The sequence below is a fragment of the Pestalotiopsis fici genome (genome assembly GCF_000516985.1).
Source record: "Pestalotiopsis fici W106-1 unplaced genomic scaffold PFICI_Scf_4, whole genome shotgun sequence".
Classification (NCBI taxonomy): domain Eukaryota; kingdom Fungi; phylum Ascomycota; class Sordariomycetes; order Amphisphaeriales; family Sporocadaceae; genus Pestalotiopsis; species Pestalotiopsis fici.
In genome coordinates, this window is record NW_006917094.1 from 2,215,077 (window position 1) to 2,229,486 (window position 14,410).

Below are 14,410 nucleotides of genomic sequence, written 5' to 3' on the forward strand. Positions count from 1 at the left end.
CAGTGGAAGCACAAATTGAAGGACTTTTCCATCCATAACACAAAACCCTGACATGTGCAAGTTTGAAGCCTAGGCGGCGAGTGGAGAAGATTGTTGGTGCCTTTTAGTTCTCAGCAGAGATATCTTGAATGCTCTGCTTGCTGTCTTCTTCTTCTTCTTCGAGATGTGCGATACTGTCTTTTTCTTTGGTACTAACCATACCGGAATGATGAAACTGACTTGTGTTGGTGGAACCACCTTCAGGATGATGAATACTGGCTTCGACATTTCCATGGTTGATGGGAACACCTTCAAATCCTCCGGCCCATGAATGGCCGACGCCACGACCTTCGGATAGACCGTGGGTGTTGGCGGCGAAAGAGTTGCAGACCTCTGAAGTGACACTCGTGATTCTTTGTATGCCGGAAAGGACTTGCTCAAGTTTGTAAACCTGGCGTGCGTATGCGGCCTCGGGATCATGTGTACGTGACGAGCTTTCGTAAAAGATCTTCATCTGGGATTCCATGCTTGCTACGCGAGCTTCCTGCTCACGGGAGGCACTCCTGATAAGAACAACGTCGTTTGCCAGACTGTGGATAGCCCCAGCGAGCTGCTGCATATACTGTTCCTGTCTCTGAACGGTAGCCTGCAAACTAGCTATGACAGCAGAATCAGCCATGTTGCTGGTTTGATTTATCTGCTGAACGCAATCGTGTGTGCAGAGATGCTGGGCCGAACGATTGTCCTGCCCTAGTGCCTCGGTCTGGGCTTGCTGCTCACGCTGTTGCGGAAGGTAGACATTGTGGAAGATTAGCTGCCCTTCTACATTTGGTACAGACTGACCGCCGTATGAGTCGGCTGAAACAGAACGGATTTCACCAGGTCGGGCGGCTGTGAAAGAAGCAGAATGCATCGGGTCGACTGGCTGTGTGTGCTGTTGGGGCTCTTGAGCGAAGCTATTGTCAAGGTCCTGCATCGAACCGGGAACGGGGCTGGATGTAGAAGGAGTGTCGTTGACCACGTCAGTTGCATTTAGCTTCAAGAATCGCTCAATCTTGGAATCCTTATCTAGTCCCCTGCGCCTTCTGCCACTTCTAGTCAGTTTACAAGAGCTTGAGAATTTCCGAGCAAGCAAGTACTTGGGTGGGGGCAGCTACAAGTATGCCGATGGAATGTTTGAAGAGGCAGAATGGATTTGATGAGTGACATTGGAAACTTACCGGCGCTCCATGACCTCCTTTTCGGCCTGCTGTAGCATCTTCTCGCGCACTTCCTTGGGTGCGTCCTTGTAATCCTGTTGGTTGGTAATTATTGTCCAGGCACGAGCGATGGCCTTGGTGTCGGAAGCATTTGCTTGCTCCATCTCTCGAGTGTAGGGGTCAAGTTTAGCCTTTCGAGCACGAGCTCTCACTGTGTTGGGATTGGTTGAATACTCCTCTGGCTTCTTCCTTCTAGTTGATAAGAGCATCGTGGGAGAAGGGAATGCTATTGGATCCAAGGTCTCCAAGATTGCAAGGACAATTAGATTGGGTAGTTATGATTATTCGAGTATTACCGGGCGCGACTTGGTTATGCCGATAAAAAAATGTTGTCAAGTGATACTCAATTGATATCTGGACTTTTTCTCCAGGTCATTTGTTTGGGAAAATTGGATAATGGGCCAAAGGTCCTGATCTTATCTCAAGGTGCTTGTCCCAAGGGGAGGAAAGAAAAGCTTGAATTAAATTGTCGCTGCTCTTCGTCTGGTCAGCGGGTTTCAGAAACGCGGCGCGCTGTCAGTTGTGGATTGGAAAGTACTTTGATATCAAACAAATGGCAGGCGCGAGAGAGGCCAGCCAGGCTTTGAAACAACATTGAAGCATCGAGCTACTAGCTGGTACATAGGCCACAGGATTTCAATACAAGAATGTTGACATACCTGATAAGAGGTAACCAAGCGCTGTAATTTGTTTCAACTTCGGGAGTACGGAAAACGGCTAGACGTCCAAAGAAACTCCCTCAACGTTTCTCCTGTTGTCAGATATGATTACATAGTCGTCGACCTAGGACAGTGCTATAGTTTTGCCGACTTTCTCTGAGTTCGTCGCCAAGTCTATAGGTCCTATTGAGCTCTTGAGTTTCGAGTGAAAATACGGCATTTCTTAGTGATGAACTCATTCGTCAAGTACTTCTGTCTGAACGACTTTTAATTGCTGATTTTGTCATTGCGATATCATGTTATACGTTCGAGGCAATACCATTGATTAGCTAGGTGCCATTCACCTGGTGAGATACTTCCAAAACCCTGATTAGACCTTTAAGTATTGCATCCAGTTGATAGATGATTCAAGCAAATACAATAAGTTAGTTGGCTTTTCTTGCAAGCTACCTAACCAGGCAAGGCTTCACATGGAAGAGCATATTTCATTTCGATAACACTTGATTGCATTTTTCTTCTCTCAACTCAGCTACAATAAGATCTATCCCGTCTATAGTGAGACTCTCTCTAGCTGAATATCATGACGATGTGAGCATTTCGACTCAGTCCAACAACATTGACCAAAGTGTTTGTTCATGCCATCATGGCAGTAATTGTATTGCAGGCAGTAAATCCACTTGCTCAATGGTCCCATGTCCATCTCGTCGTTGACCGCAAGGGCCGTAAAATCTTGTCTGGCGGGTTTACCCGCATCCCTGCCCAAATCAACAATTCTTCACCACCTTGTAACGGCTGCACCATTAGAGCCGTATTCGGTTAGATGTAATTTCATGCCTGTTGAAGGGTCTCATTCCACCTGGTGCGACTCCTCAATGACCTCTTGTGGAGCTTCTTATCAACTACCACCACGGATAGGGGACACATGTCCTCGTGGCTACAGTCTGAATTGTTGTGGTCTGAAGTGTGGCTAGATGCTGAATCGCTGAAGATGGAGTCACTGGTACCGGTTCTTCCTGATGAGCTTTGGCGAAGAGACATACTGCCATCCTAGGCAGGTTGGGCATCGCCAGCTCGCCACAAGCCGTAAGGACCATCACAATTCTTCCAAAGCTTGATTGTGCCGTCCTCGGATGCGGTTGCGTAGAGTTTAGTGTCTGGAGCATAGGCCAACGACCAAACGGGTCCGTGGTGACCCTTGTGAACATCTGTAGGTGCAATTAGCAGGCTTACAATAGAGAAAATGCAAGTGGGGAGCCAGAAAAGAGCAACATACCGTATTCACTCTCATCATCCCACTGGTAGACACGAGCCCAGGTAGAGGGGGTATCCTCTCCCACAATAAACCTTCTGCCCTTGGTGTCCACTGCAACACTGGCGACCTTGTATCCCAGCTTGGTTCGCTTCAACTCATCCATAGCTTGGGCACCACCCCAAAAGTAGACCATCTTGCCAGCTGCCACAGCTAGAACTGGCAGACCACCACCAATGTCCGAGCCTTCCAGTAAATCTGGGGCAGGTGAGTTGAACTCGCAGGAACCAATTTCGCCGTCCAGGACTTCCTCTTTGATTACGCTGCGAGACGGAAGATCGAGCCAGCGCAACGTGTTGCCAGCAGCGGTTACCAGCACGTTCGTGTCTCTTGTCCATACGATAAACTTGATGGAAGCCTGGTGACTACCTGCGCCAATCTCAAACCCATTCTCGGCCTTGATGGTGATACCATCTTGCGCCTTGCCGTCGCCATTTTCGGGCGATACAGGGGGTGCAGAGGCTGAAGCTTCCGACAGGTCAAAGATGCGCAGTTTCTTCTCGTAACCACCAGTGGCAATAAGATCCGAGTTGTCGGGCGGGAAGGCTACGGCTCGAACAATGTGATTATGGGAAATAGTGTAATGGCATTCGCCCGTGTGGGGATCCCAGACCTTGGCAGTAAAATCGGCCGAGGCGGTTGCGGCAGAGAGGGCATCGTGACTCAGTCTTGCTTGCCAGACTGCACCCTTGTGTCCGATGAAGGTGCCTATCCAATCTCCAGTCTGGCCGTCACGCAGCATGGGGTTGTTGTCTGATCACTCGGCTAATTAGCCCCGGCGCATCGCAAAGGATATTTGTAGTTTCTTTTTTCTTTTCTTTTCTTATTCTACTCACCTTTGCAGGCAGATATCAAGTAGTAGCCACCGTCCTTCTGCAATCCAGAGAAGCTTATGTGGGGGACAGGTCTCGAGTGACCGTGGCAGGTCAAGGGCACACACTGCCTCGGAGCATCAGCGGCCATGGTGAATGCGACGGTCGATCGGGTCGTAAGGGGGAAGGTGTTGCTAGAAATGAAGGAGACGCGGCGTTCAGTCGTAAATTTCGTGGAATTCGTAAAACGTCCAAGACAGGTGTTAAGAAGAGGCTCGCAGCACGTGGTAAACGATGGGGTCGTGAGAAAAAGTGGTGATACTACGGCGCGTAATGTGAGAATGAGGTTGCAAGTAACTTCTCAGAGTTCTGTCAAGAAGCTTGGGTTGGTATCGAATCGATTGTCCTGGCGGCCAATGATGAAACAATGCGGGTCGGTCGTCCCTGAAAAGACGGCAGGCTTGAAGTGGCCGCGCGACTCTGATGGAGGGGCAGCGTTCTTCGTAACCTTCACCGAGGGCTCACCGAGATGGGCCTTGGACGAAACAGGTTTGGCGCATCTGTTACGGTTGCGATTCATCGGGGACATCTTGACTCAGATTGCCATAAAACCCATCTCGCGTTTGCACATGGAATTACTCTTTTCTTGTCCGGCTTGACTTGACTAAGGGCAGAACTACGAAAGGGAAAAAAAAAAAAGAAAAAGAAATGGAAAAAATATAAACTTGGAACAATCTTGACTCCCTCGCTTTCATCTTGTCTAACAGGACTCTAAATACAGAATTCCACCATGAACTAGTAAAATTGAAACCACTTGATACCCATTGATGCCTTCTTGTTTACATGGAGAGTACTCTCTGTACTACGTACTGGCAAAAGCACCGAGGAACACCAGGGGTAGCTACGGCGGTGTTGGCGGGCGGGCAGGCGGGCGGGCAGGAACAGCAAATTGACCCCACCACGGCCCGGGGTACATAGGCAACTTGACGGTGACGACTTTAGGTATGGTAAGCTGGGAGCTATGCTGTGGCGTGTTCTATCACCTTCTGTTTACCAACTCATCAACCAGTCAAGCCAGTGCAAATTGAGTCTTGGTGAGCAATCACTATTGGCTTGCTAATCAATCCCATTTTCTCTTCACACCAAGAGTAAAACAACAGAATACCAACTCTCATCTGCCTCTAATAATTGTCATTCTCGCTGCGCCTTGATCTCAGTAGCCAAGGGCTCTTGCAGTACCCCGCCAAGGAGCATCACCTGCCGCCACCTTCCCAAGCAACATACGTAACCAGAAGTTGTTCCACGATGGGGGACTTTAAGCTGTCCGCCCAGCTAGTCGGACACGAGAGCGATGTATGTTCTCCTCCTCATTCTTTCCTAGATCATTCTAGCTATCAGTCGTTATGCGACTACCTGCGTTACCTCCGCTAATCCCTGGATTACGCAGATCCGCGATATTGCTTTCCCAGCCACCGAAGCTGTCGTGTCCGTGTCGAGAGATCACACAGCTCGACTATGGAAACAGACATCTGCGTCTCCTCCTGTCTACGAAGGCACCATTATCAACCAGATAAGCGAATATATCAATGCTGTCACAGTCTTGCCGCCCAACAGCGAGTTTCCGGATGGCCTTGTTGTGTCGGGAGGCAAGGACCCCTGCCTCGACGTTCGAAAGCCAACCTCAACTTCCTCTGACAACGCCGACCGAATCCTCCCAGGACATGCCAGCAATGTAAGCGCTTTGGCCGCTGCCTCGAGTGGCAAATACTTTGTCTCTGGCAGCTGGGATCAGACTGCACGGGTTTGGAGCACCGAGAGCTGGGAGAGCGAAATCACCTTGGCTGGACACGAAGCCGCTGTCTGGGACGTGCTGCCCTTGAGCGATAATGCAGTTGCAACGGCCTGCGCTGACAAGAAGATACGGATATTCGACCTACGCAAGGCCGTAGCTGGGTCTGTAGAAGCTCGATCTACCATTTCTACTCCTGACATTGTTCGAGGCTTATGTCGGCTGCATCCTGGCCATCCCACTGGCGCCGAGCTTGCCAGCGGCCACAATGACGGTATTATTCGACTCTGGACGCTCACTGGCCAACTCGTAGGAGAGCTTCACGGCCACGAAAGTTTTGTCTACCGCCTCAAAGCGTTACCTACCGGTGAGATTGTCTCTGCCGGAGAGGACAGGACAGTCCGGGTATGGAAAGGTACAGACTGCATTCAGACCATCACTCACCCTGCCATATCGGTCTGGACAGTGGCAGTCAACCCGAATACCGGCGATATCGCGTCTGGCACCAGCGATGGCGTCGTGCGCATCTTCACAAGAAACGCCGATCAAGTGGCTGATGCAGAGACTATCCAGTCGTTTGAAGATGCCGTCAAGTCATCGTCGATACCACAGCAGCAAATGGGCGACATTAACAAGGAGAAACTTCCAGGCCCCGAGTTTCTAACACAAAAGGCCGGTACCAAGGAAGGTCAAGTACAAATGATCAGGGAAGCGAATGGATCGATATCAGCACATACTTGGTCCATGGGGGCGCAGACCTGGGTCAATGTGGGAACCGTGGTTGATTCAGCAGCCAGCAGTGGACGGAAACAAGCATACAATGGAAAAGAGTACGACTTTGTGTTCGATGTTGCAATCGAGGAGGGCGCGCCGTCACTCAAATTGCCCTTCAACCTTTCCGAGAATCCTTATGACGCGGCTACCAAGTTCATCAACGACAATGAGCTCTCTTTGAATTACCTCGACCAAGTCGCGCAATTCATTGTACAAAATACCCAGGGTGCCACTCTTGGGGGATCAAGCGCAGGAGGTCCGGATCCTTGGGGCACGGAATCTCGATACCGTCCTGGTGAATCGGAGCCGACATCCCGAGCCAAGGCCTTACCTCAGACAGAATACCTCAGTATTACTGGCGCCAAGTTTGAGCGTAAGTTGACCCTTTCATATGATTGTCTCGAGTCCGATACTGACTGTAATCAGCCATTTTCAAGAAGATCATGAGCATCAGCTCCACGCTGGAAGCAGCTGGAAGAAAAGACATCTCACTGAATCCAGATGCCCAAGCTCATTTGACCTCGCTGCGAAAATCCTTAGAGTCGAATAGACCTGTTAGAAGTGAGGACGAACTCGATATTCTGATCAAGATCTGCACCTCGTGGGACTATGCGGACCGTCTTGCACCATTGGATGTTCTTCGATGTGCGGCCGTATCTCCACTGGTCGCCAGCAGTTCGCGCATTGGAAGTCCCATTCAACTCGTCATTGCGGCTGCCACGACTGGGTATCCTGGAGGCGGCCAGCCTAATGAAAACACCATCATGATGGCTTTCCGTACCATTGCCAACCTGTTCTCGAGTTCCGAAGGAAGAAGACTTCTTTCTCAACCTGAAGAAGCTGGTCGTGTCGTCGATTTCCTCCGTCAAACACTTGGACTCAGCGGCACGGATGCCATTGGCAAGCAAAACCGAAATCTGTTAATAGCTGTTACCACAGTGGCCATCAACTATGCTGTTTTGTATGCAAAGGGTGGTGGGCTGACAAAAGCCAACATGCTCCCGCTCTTTGAGGCGGTAGGACATTTACTTTCAACACAAAAGGACAGCGAGGTTCTGTACCGATCTCTTGTTGCAGCGGGTACTCTGGTAACGGTTCTTGGCAAAGACGCCTCTCAATCTGTACTGAGCTCTGTCACGAGAGCCAAGGACGCTGCAATTGAGCCAAGAGTCAAGGAGGTTGCCGACGAATGTCTGACACTTTTGAGATGAAGCGCCTCATCAGATTTGAGTAATTAGTCATAAGTGAAGACCAGTCTCTACAGTATGCTTGTACCTCTTTAGAGTCGTCAAGGTGCTTCCGTTCAATGAGGACTGGTTTCGTTTGCCCTAGCGTTGCGTTGGTGGCGGGAAGCTGGATCACGACCACACCATGCGTGTATGACAAAACAAGTTCATAGAGTAACAAGGAGCATAAACTAGATCTGAAGTGATGAATGAAAATCAGTAGCACCTGCAAAGAAACTCAATTTTCATTTGACTGCCAAGTTTGCCACTGTTAATGTAGACAATATGTGGCCAAACGTTGGAATCGTTTGTACGTTCATGCAGATGACGGTTTCGTTGGAATTTCCGTGACCGATCCTTTTCGTCCACGGTGACAGTCTTTGGCGTTTGAGAAGCCGATACAGCAATTATGGAGAGAGATATTTGTGATCAACGAGCTCGTAGTGATGTTCGTCTAATTGGCTAGCCATGATACACTACTCCCTAAGCATGGCAGTGTGAAAACAAAAAGGAATCGGTGATGACTTGCCCACCGAAACGCGGTCGAGACGGCCTACGCGCCCATCATGTGACCGCTCGACCTATCGGCCATTTTGATCTTCTAGTCACATACCTCTCGGCACTTGCTTGCATTTGGGAATCCCTCCGATTACCGGGACATGGAAGGAAGAGGGTGGTGTCCCGGGGAAGGATTCTGGAATCTTGGGGGTGTGAAGTTACGGTCGGTCACATATTATGCGGGCGCCTGTTCTGACAACGTGGGTTTTGCAGTGCGGCTTTTGAATGCGTGACGCGCGAGATGGTACACTTTGGATTGTGATGGGTTGATAGTGTCGTGAGCTGATTAGGGGAAAATGGAAAAAAGATGACAAAAAAGGAGGATATGCTGTGGCAGTATCTGATCCATAACTTCTGTTACGTGACGAACTCCTGAATGCAAAGAATTTGGAACTGAGTTCGTATCATGGTCGTACCCAAGGGATCATGTGCCTCTGCCTGTGGCTTTTACGGATATGCTTCAAGATTGGTCGATACCTTGTGATTAGAAAGTCGCGATATCGATGATGAACGGACGGAGATAATGATGATAATTTTAATTTTAATTTTAATTTTAATTTCAGCAGAAAACTGCATACTAGACTCCGATGAGAATATCCTCATCAGCTGTTCGTGGTATATGATATAACGCGCTCAAGGAAATTAAATAATTCCTTATACCGCTGAGCTACTCCCAATCGCGGCCCGTCGGCTTCATTCTTAGATGATAGAAAAGCCCAAATAATTCAAAACTCAGCCCCCAATTCCGTTTGAACGCCGGTATAGATGCCAAAATGTACAGTTGAAGAAAATATTTCCCGGATATGTAAAACTCCCCTTTTCCCACAGCCACTCTTGCATTTTCTTTGTCTCAACGAATAAATTCTGAAATTATGCCAGGAACCACGTCGAGGCAATCAGAAGGGGCAAGTATCCCAGCCACGAGGAGCCAGATCGCAGGAAAGATGACACGGCACCACTAACGGTCGCATTGGCGGTGCTACCGACTGCCTTGGTCGTAATGGTGTAGATTTCGGCGAAGCCAATGTCGGTACTGTTGAAGCAGTTGGTCTCGTTGACCTCGTTTAGGCGACTATCACCGGGCTCGACGAAGGTGATGTCAACGCACTAGATTGAGATACATGTCAGTCATAATTTCCATCTAGGTAGTTTGTGCCTGGAATGGCATTTCTGGATTGAGTTGACCTACCGAGAACAGGGAAGCACCGTGCTGAGCAAGCTCCACGACTTGAATGGTCGCGTTGTCGCCAGGGTTGACCGTCAAGTTCGTCGGAAGCGGCACCTGGGGCAGACAAACGGTTCCCGGGTAGGGGTTCTTGGTCGGTCCAAGGATCTGGAAGGGCGAAACCATGGGCAGCGACATGTTGCCCGGGCCACCTTCAGGGCCATCGGTACCAATACCCAAGTTGACGTACAGGAAGGCCGTCGCATGTCCTTGGAACCAACCAGGCTGGAAGGAAATGGCGCCTCCCGTCGTCGGCCAGTATGTCCGGTTTGTGGTCAAGTTCATACCACCGCCTTTTTTCTGTTGTCAGCCGTCTTGATCTTGTTGATACTTTGAAAAGAAGGAGTGTGAAATCACGAAGCATGTCAATATTGAAGAGGGTGCAACTTACAAGGATACATCCACTGCATTCCGTATGGAAATTCATCATTTGTGATCAGGTTATCTCCTCTCCACCCTGGATATGTGATGACTGTGTGTGCCGCTGCCAGAGTCGACAAGACCAATGAAATGAAGATTGAGGAACGCATCTTGCACGTGTGTTGTGCGGCCGAGTATGGTCCCCAGGGTTTGGGAGAAATGGAATCCTAGCTGATGCCGATAGATATCTCAAGTGTATGTTTCCAGGTCGTCTTCTCTCTTTTATTCTTGACTATTCGCTTGCGTCAATCCGGTTTCTGTTCCTGTGGCTGTTTTTGTGTTCGCCGTAGTTTGTTCCCCGCTCAAATAAGAATATTGGGGATGAAGCTCTGGTTTGGTGCAAAGGCCGTGTCGCTGCTATTGGCAGTGACACAAATGTTTATGGTGAGCTTGGCCTGTGATGCTTCTGATTAGCTGTGGCCGAAGAAATATGAACAGTCTGGACACCTCTGGACAGAAGCAAAATTATGAAGTTTGAAAAGAGAGAAGGGACAGAAAAACGGCCGCCCAAAGTGGCGAGCGATGCATTGGGTATTATTTGAGAGGTGGTGACAGCGGCCTGCGAGCCAACCGCCGAGCTGCAAAGTGCGTCCCTTCCGAGAGGGTTAAAAAAGCAGTGAAGTATGCAAGACAATCCTTGTCGACGACCTCCCTGCCTCCATTACGGCAGCAAGGGTCTTTCATGGCGGGCGGCCAGTGGGTAGAGGACCAGTGAGAAGGGGCATATGGGTTGGCGAGATGTGCGAAATGGCAGAACCGCTGCAGGGAACGATAGTCGGACCCCTGGCCTCTGATCGGATGAGGCCAATGGACGGGCGCTTACTGGGGCCTGGGCGAGTCGCCGGCAACATGGGAAAAGTGGTAGATTGGCAGCACTCGAGTATAGCGATTGGTGATTTGCTATGGTAGCAGCCAATCAGCAGAGGTCCCACGGCTGGGAGTGCCCGGGGCTACTGCTAGGCGGTTCAGGGATGTTTTGGGGTCTCTGGCCTCTGAGTGGGCGACGACATGGCACACTGCAGATGTAAGCGCCGACAATGAAAAGAGCTGGGTCCGGCCTCTGCCAATCCCCATAGGGCGCCTCATGCGAATTGGAGGTCCGGGTTGGAGGGACGAGGTGGTATTCGGCAACCAGAACGGTTGAAAGTCGCATCTTGCTTCCAACCTGCCAACGCCATCCACGACTGACAAGTCACTGTTCGGGGTCACAATCTGATGGGGGTGGGTGTTTATTTTTGGCCACCACCGGGTGCATAGTGTCGATGCAGGTCAGCAGCTTCGTGCCTTTCTACCCGTCATTTGCTGGTTGCTTGAGCCGAGTTTGCTACTTCAAATATCTCGGTGAATACAACGTCGAATGATGGTGGTAAGATTTTGGTCATTGTCGTACTTCAAAGGCACTCCAAACTTGACGAGAGCCTGGGATGGTCGTCGACAGAGCAGTTTGATTTTGCGATCAAGCTAGGTGTATGATGTTCGTTGTACAGTCCGGTTTCTGCGCTCGCATTTCAATCATTGAATGCAAACCATGGACATGTTCGTCTGCATTCCGACACCCGTACGTACAATCGGGACCAGAAAAGTCGATACAGTATGACAGTCTTTGCAGTGCAAAGATGCGCCCGCCAATAGAGTCGCACTTGCGTAACGGGCAAGCACAGGTCTACTCCATACCTTGTACATTGTCGTCAATGTGGTTTCCTGAGGTTGAGCTGATAACCCGTGTAGCTTAGAGAATCCAATAAATCACCTGAATCTTGACCCATCAATTGACAAGTTGACGTGATTTACATTGTATTGCAGTAGTTGAGAAGCAAAGATGCCCCAAAAGAAATCAATCCTGCCTAGTCATCATGAAGCATCAAACTGAATGCGACCTTATCGATGATCGTCTGGGCAGTCGAGTTTCAAGGCGGGTCTGAGTACCCACCTGTCTGCCAACTGCCAGGAGAAAAAAACGTTCTGGTCCGCAGAATGTCCAATATGGACGCATTTCATACAGAGTACCTCGGGCACCATTGAGACGGATAGTTTTGTGCACTTTTCTTTTTCTCATCAAGATGCTATAATGGCATGTATATGACCATTGACTAGCATCAAAAAGACAAACGAAATCTGGCAGGGAAATTTCAAGGTGCACACCTTCAATTCGGGTGTGGGGAACGTCTTTGGAACAGCACACAAGCCATCACAAAACAGGACCTGTGCGATTTGTGACGAGAATCTAGAAGGCATGGCCGCAAAATCCGATGAGGAGCCCTGGACTTTTGTCACCAGCAAAAAAGGCCGGCAATCCAGAAGAAGGGCGCCACCAGCGGCCAGAGAGATGTCCCAGACCTCTGGTCCGGCAAGGACAACTCCGAATCTCTCCGTCCAAGACATACAGTCAGACTACAAGAAATTTTCCCTGCAATGGGCCGACTCAAAGTGCTGCCACAAGCTCCAGGAGCTTGTTAAATCGAAGTCGTGTCACCCTCGACCTACCAAGGCCATCTGCCTTGGCCTTGGCTCATTCGACCCTGAAGACGGCTCATGGCAGACGAGACGGAGGAGTCACATTCAACTGGCAGCCTTTGTGACTTTGGTCGAGTCTGTTGAAAGCGATTCAACGGATAAGATTCAATGCATATTTCAGGATCCATGCTTTACTGCTAGTGATACCGAGTTCCTCAAATCACTGGGTTATGCGATTCTAGAATCCCCAGATGGATTCGAAGCTGTCTCGGAGGATTCTATTGTGTTTGGCATTCATCTTTACAGGGACATATACACTGCTGCCATTGAAAAGGTCATGCCAGCAATGTTTGTCGGTACTGGATATGATGTTTGGGAAAAGTGAGTTTGTTGACTATTTGATTCTTGGCACGCATTGCTTTAAGTTAATGCTGACTTGATGCAGTTATGCTGACGACAAAGATGAATCGTGGAACAAAATGAAGCGACTGGATGGTAGCTGCCACAAAATATCGTTTCCCGACGACCAGGATTTCTACCCAACATTCACAAGCACTACGATACATTGGCGAAAAGCTAGTGACGATGTGCTCGAGAATCTCACAAAAGTTGTTGAAAACCTAACAATCACCCAGAAGGAGGACTGAATTCAAGACATCGGATGGCTTTGCGCCGTGAATGACGCTGCTCTTGTTGTCACTGGTTCCATTGAATGGCAAAGAATGTGCCGAAGGAATGGGCAAGAATGACTGGCTTTCATGGAATTAAACTATATACAGGCCCCCAAACATTTTCCTCATACAGGCTTGGTCGACTGGCTTTAAGCACTCGCGGCAATGTATGGAATGCCAGTCAGCTTCATGCCTCTCTCGCTCAACTTGATCGGCTGTCGAGGCTTGTCGTCGTTGTAAGGGCAGGCGCCTGTTTTCCGCATCAAGGGCTGACTGACATCTCGGACATGTGCTGCATTGGGCCAGTGCGTGGTGCCGAGCTGCTTCTCAAATGCATCCTTCTTCTTTATCAAATCCTCCTGGGTTGCATCTGCTGCAGGCATGTAGCAGGTGTAGGTGGCAAACCTGGGTCTGTCGCCGGTGGGACTGAGGTTGTAGTGAGGCAGGCGGGAATCCCAGAGGAGCAAGTCACCGGGCTCGGCCTCGATCTTGATCCATGGGCATCCCTTCTTCTCCAACCAGGCCAATCCAGCGTCCGAGAAGCCGTACCATTCCTTTGTCCAGCGCCACACTGGGTCAACTTCATTCTTGAACTCCTCGTGGAATTCGCTTGACAGTCTGTGTGCACCCTTGCAAACGATCAGACCTCCATCGTTGGGACCATTCGGCAAAAGGTTGACAATGCCCTGGAGACAACGGAAGTCAGGCTTCGCGGGATCCTGGTCCTGGTGTGGCCACGGCTTGTTTTCCTTGGTGTCTTTTCTCTTGGGCAGGGCAAAGTTGACGGCGTCGAACGATACGATCAAGTCGTCCGTGTCAAAGACTTTGGCGAAAGCGTCGACAACGCCGGGTTCGCAGCGAATGTCCCATGTAAAGGTTTCGTGGTTGACGCCATAACCCGAGCACATGCCCTTTTCGTTGATGACGGGCAGACATTCCTCCTTGTATGTAGTCGGATCGAAGCGCTTGAAGCCAAGACCACCCTTGAAAGTCTCGAGATAGTCGTACATCTCCTCGGCGTACTTTTCGGCGCGCTCCCGGGCCACGGCACCCTTGACTACGGCATATCCATCTCGAAGGATGTCGTCTCTGAAATCACCAAAGACCTGCTCTGGGTTGTTGAAGAGCTTGTTGGGTCCGGACGGCTTTGGCACGATTCCCGCCATGGCTGATGATGATGATGGTAAAGTGCACAAGATAGTATGGATCAGTGGATCTGCAACAAGTTGGACAAAGTGCTAGTTGTTGGCCAAAGTGCATGCAACAGCAGCTCGT

At 49.9% G+C, this 14,410-nt stretch overlaps 6 protein-coding genes across 6 annotated transcripts; 2 read left to right on the forward strand and 4 right to left on the reverse strand.

Annotated features, from left to right (window-relative positions):
- Window positions 1-103: 103 nt before the first annotated feature.
- On the reverse strand, window positions 104-1,447 carry PFICI_06673 (uncharacterized protein; the record flags this gene model as incomplete). Its single annotated transcript, XM_007835254.1, has 2 exons — window positions 104-1,064; window positions 1,200-1,447. The coding sequence occupies 2 exons, from the start codon at window positions 1,445-1,447 to the stop codon at window positions 104-106; spliced, it is 1,209 nt and encodes a 402-aa protein (XP_007833445.1).
- Window positions 1,448-2,944: 1,497 nt separating this feature from the next.
- PFICI_06674 (uncharacterized protein) lies at window positions 2,945-4,169 on the reverse strand (the record flags this gene model as incomplete). Its single annotated transcript, XM_007835255.1, has 3 exons — window positions 2,945-3,102; window positions 3,171-3,959; window positions 4,043-4,169. The coding sequence occupies 3 exons, from the start codon at window positions 4,167-4,169 to the stop codon at window positions 2,945-2,947; spliced, it is 1,074 nt and encodes a 357-aa protein (XP_007833446.1).
- Window positions 4,170-5,323: 1,154 nt separating this feature from the next.
- On the forward strand, window positions 5,324-7,792 carry PFICI_06675 (uncharacterized protein; the record flags this gene model as incomplete). Its single annotated transcript, XM_007835256.1, has 3 exons — window positions 5,324-5,371; window positions 5,466-6,954; window positions 7,008-7,792. The coding sequence occupies 3 exons, from the start codon at window positions 5,324-5,326 to the stop codon at window positions 7,790-7,792; spliced, it is 2,322 nt and encodes a 773-aa protein (XP_007833447.1).
- A 1,443-nt stretch (window positions 7,793-9,235) lies between these two features.
- Window positions 9,236-10,120, reverse strand: PFICI_06676 (uncharacterized protein; the record flags this gene model as incomplete). Its single annotated transcript, XM_007835257.1, has 3 exons — window positions 9,236-9,472; window positions 9,555-9,883; window positions 9,982-10,120. The coding sequence occupies 3 exons, from the start codon at window positions 10,118-10,120 to the stop codon at window positions 9,236-9,238; spliced, it is 705 nt and encodes a 234-aa protein (XP_007833448.1).
- Window positions 10,121-12,243: 2,123 nt separating this feature from the next.
- On the forward strand, window positions 12,244-13,111 carry PFICI_06677 (uncharacterized protein; the record flags this gene model as incomplete). Its single annotated transcript, XM_007835258.1, has 2 exons — window positions 12,244-12,845; window positions 12,910-13,111. The coding sequence occupies 2 exons, from the start codon at window positions 12,244-12,246 to the stop codon at window positions 13,109-13,111; spliced, it is 804 nt and encodes a 267-aa protein (XP_007833449.1).
- Window positions 13,112-13,284: 173 nt separating this feature from the next.
- PFICI_06678 (uncharacterized protein) lies at window positions 13,285-14,301 on the reverse strand (the record flags this gene model as incomplete). Its single annotated transcript, XM_007835259.1, has 1 exon — window positions 13,285-14,301. The coding sequence occupies one exon, from the start codon at window positions 14,299-14,301 to the stop codon at window positions 13,285-13,287; it is 1,017 nt and encodes a 338-aa protein (XP_007833450.1).
- Between the last annotated feature and the right edge of the window lie 109 nt (window positions 14,302-14,410).